Source organism: Cyprinodon variegatus, unplaced genomic scaffold (genome assembly GCF_000732505.1).
Source record: "Cyprinodon variegatus isolate N-32 unplaced genomic scaffold, C_variegatus-1.0 Scaffold865, whole genome shotgun sequence".
In the NCBI taxonomy this organism is placed as follows: Eukaryota; Metazoa; Chordata; class Actinopteri; order Cyprinodontiformes; family Cyprinodontidae; genus Cyprinodon; species Cyprinodon variegatus.
The window spans coordinates 3,054-13,495 of NW_015151318.1; the positions used below are offsets into that span (position 1 = coordinate 3,054).

Sequence of the window (10,442 nt, forward strand, 5' to 3'; positions counted from 1 at the left end):
ATAAGGATAATCAGTGCCGTTTACATGGCCTCAGTGGTCCTTTAAACCAATGAAATGAAAACATTCAAATGTATATTTCCCCTTTTGCAAATAACGTGCGTCATATCAATTTCGTTTTTACCTTCTTTGTTTTTAAAGCCAAAATGCATCCAAGCATCTGACTTGAAATGTGATGGAGCCGCAGGGCGAATTTTCATAGTGTCCTCCATGTTTTATTTCATTTGACTCGTCTCAGTATCCCACGGCCGGACATGCTTGTGAGACAAAGCAGCGGGTGTCAACACATCCGCAGTGACATCTGCTGGACTGGAAGTTGTATTCCACTTGGTTTGGCCGATGTGCGCCAACCATTAATGTATTTTATTTGTTCATTTTTTTTATTTTTTTATAATTGATTCTTGCCTTCAAGAATCGATGCAGTAGATCACAAAAATTAGAATCGCGATGCATCGTCATGACGATTATTTTGCACACCCTTATTGGGAGGTGGTCGTGAGTCGCTGATCGCTCCTCATTACCCCTTGCACACTACACGATGCATCATTAGCTGGTAAGTAGGCCTTATTGAAAAATTCTTGCACGAGTGGAAAATTGTCCCGAAAGGGGTGTGCCCAGATTAAGACAGTAAAATAAAAATAAAAAAAACTCAAACAAAAGTTGTTGATCAGAGATCCTATTCTTTAAAAGCATCATCAGAGGCAACCTCTGATGATGCTTTTAAAGAGTTGGATCAATTCCAGCTACCTGAACAGGGATGATCCTATTTGGATACGGCAATGTAATTCTTCCTTCACGTTTCATCTATGCTAACAGAGCAAATAACCCCAAACCATTCCGATAACTCAAGCATGATTTCTATTTACCTTAGTTCGTCTTAGACTGAGAACTCTAAATTTAGAACTCTTCAAGGACATAACAAGGTTAAAGTTAGAGCATCTGGATTTAATTTGACGTTGGACCTTGATTTCCTCATCAATATGGATCTTTTATCCATATCTCTGCCATCTAACTGAAAATGTTCTTTGGTTCATGCCGGGATCTTAATCTCATGAGTATCTCATCATCACAGAAAATGGGCTAACAACACATGATTTCTGTTGTCCTTGTTACTCAACAAGATATTTTGGGCAAAAAGCCCAAATTTCTCCATGCTTTTTTGTCCTGAATAAGGACTATAAGCAATCACCCTGAAATAGCCATAAAATCATGATCAGTCCAGAAAGTTTTTCCTCATTAATAAACTTTTTCAGCCCTTCTTGTTAAATTTCCAGCCATACCATAAACTGGAGTTTAAGCCTCCTTGAATTAATTCAATCTGCTATCTTTCTCTTTTAATAACCCGTTAAAGGTTATTCTGCATTTTAAGGGTCACGTCAGTTGTCCCCAGAGAGGAAGCCTGTTAATTTCATTCTGGGGGATTAACACCAGCCTCCAGTGAATAAATGGCTGTTTTTAAGACGGTTTTGCTGAGGCGTGTGTGAAAAAACAATGTTTAGGATATTTTTTTTTTACAGTTTGTTTGTAGAATAGCTGTTATGGTTGTTTAAATGACAGTCTATGCGCATTAAAGTGTCTGAGTGTCTGCTGTTTGCAGACAGGGTGGTGAATGTGAGGGGCCGGGCCCCTTGGGAGCCTCGCCAATCAGGACTGAGAGACAGATTTGACTCACAAAGGCAGTGAATGAGGTGTTCAGGAACTCAAATTGACGGCGTACGTGATGGAAGGAGATTGAAAGCCTCCTTGAATTTTATCTTTTTTTAAACCTGCATATGCAGAATAACAGAATCTACCTTTATACATATTTCTGACAGACATGAGCTCTTTCAGGTTGTTTTATATAAAAATGTTTTCTATCGTGTATTTTTTCTGATTAAAATGTTCCATCTGTAATAAAGCTGCTGTCACTTGTCCTGCGACTGGTCATTTATCTTAATGAGGCATGGAGGAAGACTGGTACTGACCTTCATGTCAAGATTAGAAATTAATCTAAGTTTCAAAAGTGTTTACTGTGAGAGAATTAATTGGAACGGCAAAGTAAGGGTTTTTAGACGGAAGTGGCTTCAAGAAAAATAATAATATTACAGAAAATGTACTGGATTAAAACATTTACACTGCAACATAAAGTATTTAAACAATTTATACGGTAATCTGTGTATGTGATGATAATTTATAAATTAATACATTTAGCTAAATTCTGCACATTTTTTGATTACATATAATTTTATATTTTAACACATATTATGGTGAAGAGTTGAAAAAAAAATAAAGGGAATGAGCAAATTTAGGTGGACTTTAATAATTGTCTAAATAAAAATTAGCTGAGACAATGAAACATAGAAAAACTATAAATGACGCAAAATAAAAAAAAAAGAGCTAACTTATAAGGAAAATTTAAGGTTATACTTATCAAAAAGCAATTTCTACTGTAAGAAAAAATATCTTTAGTATGTAATTCAAATTAATTAGCAAATGTATCTGCAGTAGCGTGTGAAACTACAGCTATTCTCAATAAACTAGAATATTCATTGTGGTTCATTCTTATTGTAAATAATTGCTGAAATAAGCAGGTATCAGTCAGATACAGTACTTCACTTTAAACTCAAGATAAAGAAATTATTTTTGCATCGTTCTACGAAAAGATAGATAGATAGATAGATAGATAGATAGATAGATAGATAGATAGATAGATAGATAGATAGATAGATAGATAGATAGATAGATAGATTAGCTGTTTTATGCAATGTTCAGTCAAACTTCTACACTTGCTGACAGGCATGTTGGTTCACTGTTCATGATTAAGGCATTTTTATTTGTCTGGGACAGTTTATTTTTAGAATTATTGTTATAAACAAAAATACAAAATAAATATTTCATTTTACCAAATCATAATTTGGTCATTTTGTATTTATTTCTTTTTTAGTTTGGTATTAATTGAATTACTAGCGTGTGTAAACGTTTAAACACATCTTTACACACGCTGAGATGTTTCATTTGTTTTGATTCTCCAGTAGGAAACATGCTATTAAGACAACTAGGACTATGGGATAAGGCTGCTAGCAGATTGGAATCAGTTTGCCTGTCATCCTTTAACAAATGGTTCTGAAACATGGTCCATCTTAAAACATACTAAACAGTTTCAAAAATTTCTTGATGTCTCCAAATATATAAAATATAAAATAAATCTTTTTTCACCGCCTTCCATATCCTGTTTTTGACTTCCTGCTTTGATCAAACTCCTCACCATCTGACCGTGCTTCACATCTGCCACCTCAATAAAACCTGAATGTCAGACTCTAACCTTTGTAGCGTGTTGCATCTTTTCATGTGATGAGTCAGCATTTAGCAAAACGAGTCAGCAAAAACTCTACAACGGCGCACAAAGCATAAAAGATCAAAATGAATCTTTTTTTTTCAAACAATGATCCAGAAGTTTGCACGCTCAGCAGTAGATCAGCTTTTCCTGCACAGATGAGCTTAAAGACAGGCGCTCCAACACACACACACACACACACACACACACACACAAACATGCGTTCTTACCTGAGCTCCGGGTACACATTGTCCAGGTACCACTTGAAGGATTTGCACTTGAGCTTTTTCCGAAGTTCCACTCTGCCTTGAATGCTGTGAGACAAAAAAAGGGAAAATCCAGACAAGCAGACAGTCAGCCTGGCAGATAAACAGCACATCAGAAAGCCAGACACACCTTCACCAACACTCAGGAAGGTAGACGCGAAATAACTCATAATAATGGGCAAGATTATGATAGATAATGAAATACTACTGCAGAGTCGGACAAATAATGACGGCGTATGATGTGAAAATGTCAGTGTTCACATGTTCCTGACAGATAAACTGACATTTCACTGAGATCCTCTGGCTGCTCCAACAGTGACTGTGAATGTTTATTCTTACAATCCGTGTGAGATTAAACCACGGGGGTGTGGAGAAACATTTAGTTTAGGCTAAAAAAATATAAAATGAACATGCAGGCTTTAGAGCAGGGATTCATCAGCCTCTTTGGTTAACCACACAAGAGAATACTCTTTTACAACTGAGAGAAAAGCTCTTTTAGCTTGATGACTGCATCAATCCAAAGTTTGAATCCCCAAAAGAGCCACTTAATGAGAATATTTCTAAATGACTGGATATTTTCCGCTTTGTAATGACCCAAACCCTGCCGATAACATTTCAAACTGTAACAATCTCTTTGGTTCTAGTAGGGAGCAATAAACCTCTTTTTATGTTGATTAAGCAAAATCATTTGCAATCCTGCGAGTCGCTCTGCAGAACCCATAACAATATAACGGAGTGATGAGGAAGCAGGACAATTAGAGAGGGTATATTTATGATGAGTGCATCAGTTTTGTTTATTCTTACTCTCCGTAGGATTTCCCTCGAGCAGCAGGCCGGGCAGAGTAGTAAAACAGGCTGAAGTCGTCCATCCACACCTCAGCTGTACGGCGTGTGTTCCTGTTTCCACCAACACACAAAAAAAACGCTTTTACAGAGAAATAGTTACAATGGTTTCCAGTAAGGATAACAATAAGATGGAGGCCACTTAAGCTGAACCTTTTAAAGGCACACTATGCAACATTTTTCAGTTAATTAATGTGTTCCATAACGTTTTGGATGATTAAATGAGTCATTTCAGGTTGAACAAAGGTTTTCTCGGCCGCCCTGGTGGTCTGTAGGGGAAATACCGCACTTGCAATTGCAGGAGCACCGACCCGCACCCACAGGCTCAGAAGTCTCGCGAGAGAGTCGGTCTTGCTTTACGGCGAAAACTGCTACACGCCCCCAGTTAAAAGCATGCTCGTTGCTAGCGCAGTGGCGATCTTTGTGCCGTTATCATGGCGGAACCAGCGTGAAAACAGCGAAAGCCCATGTCGGAGCAGGCAAGAAAGAGGAAAAGGGCTCCGGACAGAGAGAGGAGTCGTACACGGGTGAACATCGGGCAAGCTTTTTCCGAATGGCGAGAGCTAAAATAAAAAGAAGGCTGCAAGGCTGACGCGGACCTCGCGTTTCTGCTGATGCGATTGTAAGTAACATTGGAATGGTTTCTCTCTCTCTGTGTGCATGTTCATACTTTCACTGTGTTTTGTAATTCGTTGCGTTCGCCTGTCTGCTAAGCTCAAAACAACCGCGCCTGGCTTGACGGAGAAACCAGGAGAACAGCTGTGCATATTTACGACAGTGCACTTTTACTTTCGCCCTCTGGGGGGTGCCTCGCTGGAAAATCAACACCGGTTCATAGTATACCTTTAAAGGAAGCATGGAAAGAGAAAACTTGTACTTCTTCTGCTGATGAAGATTCTCAGTCATCCAGGTCATAGTCATTCCGTAAAAGTTCAAAAAATCCACTGGACTTGGTTTCCAAGATTTGAAGACGTTTCGCCACCTCTCCAGGAAGGTGGCGAAACGTCTTTAAATGTTGGAAACCAAGTCCAGTGGATTTTTTTGAACTTTTACGGAAAGATATACTTCTTCTGTTTGCCAGAGAGGCTTTAGAGACAGTGTCCGGTTCTTTGATAGGTTTTTTTCTTAAGAAGAACTGAAAAACAGACTTATCGATACTATTCCTGCAGGAAGGAGAGTAAGTTGAACCCCAGAGTCAAACATACTGTCTCCCACTGGCCCTCCTCTGCAGAGCATTTATTAACAGAACATCACACATGGTTACAAACAGAGTATTGTTCTGACAGAACAATTGATCAGTTCATGAAGACAGAATGCTCCATCAGAATAACAAGGCAGGATGCTCTCCTGACTGGATCATGAGACAGGAGTGGAGCATCCCCTTGCACAAATGTTTCATAAGCACACATTCATTTTATAATCATCATAGAATAAACCCAACAGACAGTCTGGGACTTATAGTAGCAGCCATTCAAAATGGTCCTTCCCAGTCAATCTCCAGCCAAATGGCAGGCCGCTTCCCTACAGCTCCCAGCGAAATCCCCTCCAACTGCCAGCCACTGGAGTGACCCCTTACTGCATTCACTGAACTAGAGGGTCTGACCAGGAGATGACACTTTTCTTTATATCTTAATGTTGACAATCATGACAGGAAAATATTTTAATACAAATATTGATGTTTAAGACGGATCAGCCAAGGACCAGCCAACGGCCCATCAAGGAAAGTGGGGAAATCTTGATTGGCTACTACTATTTAGAATAATGTCTTTAGGATAGAGGATTTAAAATAATTATTTGGACACTGTAAAGAGGACCAAAGAGAAAATCACAGGAAAATACCATTATATGAAATGTAAGGCATGAAGGTGGTGCCTTCATGGTTTGGGGTTCATTTGCTAGAGTAGTAACTGACCAGATAACTACAATAGAGTCCACTATGATATTCAGGGGGTGCTGAAACAAAATGCTCAAACATCTGAAAAAGAAAATAAACTGGAGGAGAATCGGAATTTGCACCATGTCAATAACCCAAATATATACAGTTAAATCAATCTTGGCTTGGCCTAGTCAAAGCTTGATTAGATCCAGGTACTGTAGATTGTTTGGAAACAGGCTGAACAGCAAACCAACCCTTCCACAGACCGGTGTCAGAACCTGGCAGGTGGTTTCAAGAACCTTCCAACTTTAACCTACCATCACCTTTTTTCCTCTGTTAGAAAACATATCTTTGTTTTTATTTGGTAAAACCCGTTTATTATTTTGGTTGTTTCTTTTTCAGAGCATAAATAAAAAAATAAGATCTTTTGTTATGTCAATATGTTTAGTAAATAGAAAAACGACATTTTAAAGCATTAGTCTAATCCCTCTTATGACCGTTTTAACTTTAACTTTTTCCTGATTTTGTTATAATTTAAGATACGTTTTATGCAGAGAAGAAGTAGGAAAATGAAACAGCCTGAAGTCGAAAAAAATACCATAAACATAATAAGGAATGGATGACGCCACACAGGTAAAGAAGGTAGTAAAAAAGAAGGATGGGCGTGCAGGTGGAGCAGAGTTAGCGCGCACGACCTATGTACAGATTCCTTAGTCCTCGATGCGGTCGACTGTGATCCTTTGCCGTATGTCTCTCCCCCTCTCTCCTGCCAGCCTACTGTCGAAAAAAAAATGCTGGGTGTGAAGAAACGACGAAAATTAAACAGCTTTTAAAATACTGATTCTGATTTAAATTCAGTTCAGTTCATTTTTAAGGGACCAATTGTCAACACATGTCATTGCAAGGCTCTTCACATAGAAAATACAGTCAGACTAGTTAAAAGTTTCTGTCTTTGACTTGCTAGACGTGCTCTCTTTGGGGCAGATTGCGGTGACGATATTCGTTTGCATTTTGTTGTCGAATGTCCAGCAATCCCTCACACCCATACAGCTAGAGTGAAGAGGAAAACCCCCGTTTGACAGGAAGAAACCTCCAGCAGAACCAGGCTGTGTGGGTGGCCATCTGCCAAGGCCGAGTGGGGTTCAAGGAGACAGGAGCAGACATACAAAAGGTAACTGTTGACTAGCTGGCCCCGTCCAGGTGGCCCCGTCCAGAAAAGACAAAGCCAGGCAGACAAGCTCCAAGCCAATTCTCAGGTCAGAAAATGAAAGAGAGCACATACAGTTCGGCACAGAAAAAAACAAAAAACAGAACAACACTGAAAAAAACAAGCCAAACGCCGACATCTATAGAGATGTTGATGGTACGGTTCCATGAAGTCACAATGAAGGAGCAGACCAGATTAAGCTACTCTGACAAGAATAAGAAGCTTCAACATAAAACTGACAAATACTGCAAAAAGGGGTAAATTGAGACAGAATAAAGCAGAATGGTGAAAAGTGGTCCCTATGTCCTCCAGCAGCTTAAACATATAGCAGCACAATTATATAAAATAGCTCAGGATAATTTAACAATTTGGCAAGAGATGAGAAATAGTTTAGGAGAAATGATTTGGATTAAGGAAAAACTTCTGTCTGGGCTGAATTCTCCCTGCTGGATCGGGCTATTTACTCTACCTCCTAGAGGTACATTATAAAACAGAATCACAACATAGAAATTTGCTGATGTTGTTTGATGGCTGATTTGGCTCAGATTCAAAAATATGCTTCAAACTTATCTCCTCTGGAAGCTATTTTCAAATGCAGCCAGTTTAAAGATAATCATGGTAGGACCCCGAACCAACCAAGAAGCTTGTCGTATAGACTAAAACACTAGCTTTGTCTGGACTTGGCCCAAACCTGAGTTTAATTTTAATTGCAGAGGGAGAGTTGAGTTATTTTTTTTTGTCTGTATGATAAATTATCTCTTTTATTGTGTACTTTGATGCTGATTCTGATCCTGCTGATGTGAACGAAGGCTGCAGGAGGAAGGAAAGAGAAAACCATTAAAAACAGACCTCATGAGGCTCAGTCAGCTAACCTGCTGCTCCAGCGAAGGAAACTCAGCCCACCTTCGATAAGATCTGAATGATTGATCACCAAACACAAGTCTAAGCTAACTTTTTCCTTTTTTTTAAATTCAAACGCTGATTATCGATCTGATCATGTTTCTGCATAAATATAAGCATGCTGCATCTTTTTATTCAGCTCAAAACAATATTTTCAGGTCTAAAATCATCTTTTGATCAAAATTCTGTGTCCGAATCCCATCAGCTCATTTCTATTCAACTCAACTCAGTGCACTTTATTCACCCACACAACTGCAATGGTAAAGCCCATTTTCTCTGCCTCTCATCCCATTTACCCCTTTTGTCTCATTCTCCCTACCCTCTCAGTGTGTCTCTATTGTAATTAGCTATTAGCAGAGTTTCTGCGAGCTGTGAGCGATCTCATTGAATTGACAGAAACCCTCCATTATGAGCATTACAGGCGCCTGCCGAGGCAGTTTAATGAACGAGGAACAGAGAGGGGACACGTAATGCTTGTGGGCGTTAAAACATAAATAAGTGTTGCAGCACAAGAGCTTTAAATTAGAGTCTCCGGTCGTGCACACGCATCCATATGAAAGAAGTTCACAACGGAAACGGCATAATCTTTGTAATCGAGTTATCAAGTGGTAATTTTGGTGGAGCGTAGATTCATAACGCTGTCTGCCGACACAGAAGCTTCCTGCTAATTAACCGGCAGAGCAACACACCAGCAGACGACGGCAGCTTTGTTTCGGAGAGCGCTGTCGATCACAAACACGGGGTCGCCGTGATACGAGCTAAAGTCATCATCCTCTTCGCAGAACAGATGTTGCCTCGGTAACGACCATCGGGGAACAAAATGAACAACTAAAGAGTGGAGAGAAAAAGAAAAGCCTCAGTGTTGCTGTGAAAAAGGCAGTTGACACAAAACAATAAGTTTTAATGGGTGGTTTGGTGGAAGCTTTGCTCTGAAGTGCTGTTTGGCAGCCAGAGAGCTCGTTCTGGGAGCTGAACCTTCTATCCTGGTATCTTTAGGGCCTCGCTCTGCCAATTAAACCACAGAGTGAACCGAACTCCCACACCTTGTAGCTTAAATGTTTTGCTTACAGACCGAGGTTAATGACTGACTGAACAGCTAAAGGAATAATCTGTTGGATAAATCATCGGTCTGCAGCATTAAGTGGATCCCACGAGTAATGCAGTGATGGAGTGTCGCAATTAAGCTGTTGCTCTTCCTAACATCTCCTAGTTTGTCATCTTCACTGCTGACCAGGAGGCATCAATTTGCACCAAAAGTGATTTACATAAAAAAGGAATTGCATTAAATGATTAAGTTTTCATTTTTTTTTCATGTTTTAATCCTTAGCATGAGGGACAAACTGTGGAGAAATATTAACTTTAATTCTGTTATCTGAAAGCAACATGTAATCCTCTTACAGCCTTGATTGATCTGCTAATACAAGATCAATTCACATGTGTTCTGAACACATTACTCCTGTTAATGGATTACTGGCCTGCCTGTAAACATCTCTCAGTGTAAACGGGTTGAAAGGCGCAGAGAGAAAGAATACAGCTTATGCTAATGGGATAATATTGTACTGGCAGCTCAAAGGCTCCCGGGCAGCTGTAAATCCACCTCAACAATGATGTTAGCAGAGAGCGGTGGCTGCGTCACACAGCTCACAGCGGAAAACTCTGAAAGTCCGTTTGCTCCGAGTGCATCAAGTCAGCCGGCAATTAAAGACAGCGGGGAGGCTGTGAGTGCAGCAGGAGGGGGGGAGAAAAATCAAGGGAAAGGACGGTGTGAGTTTACAGAGAAACAAAAAAGTTAGGAATGAAGAAAAAATACAAAAGAAGATGAACAATACTTTATTCATTTATCACTGTGGGGTATTTTGCTATTGAAATCAACATTCCATGAAAGCAAGATAATATTGGAGCGGGAAAGTTCAGCTAAATGCTGTGAAATTATTGCTGTTTCTCAATTTACTAGAACGTGAGTGCTTGAGAAGAACACAGGAAAGTATGGACTCAGGGAAAACGGGAACATGCAACATAAATATGGGTCAATTGGAACAG

The 10,442-nt window shown here is 39.7% G+C and overlaps 1 protein-coding gene across 1 annotated transcript in view; it reads right to left on the reverse strand.

Moving 5' to 3' along the window:
* Positions 1–3,536: 3,536 nt before the first annotated feature.
* Positions 3,537–10,442, reverse strand: part of LOC107099384 (polypeptide N-acetylgalactosaminyltransferase 14-like) — a 271,170-nt gene continuing 264,264 nt past the window's right edge. Inside the window, exons 11-12 of the mRNA XM_015397480.1 lie at positions 4,381–4,473; positions 3,537–3,624 (exon numbers count right to left, since the gene is read on the reverse strand). Coding sequence (XP_015252966.1) covers positions 3,537–3,624; positions 4,381–4,473 — 181 coding nt within the window. The remainder of the gene's footprint in view (positions 3,625–4,380; positions 4,474–10,442) is intronic.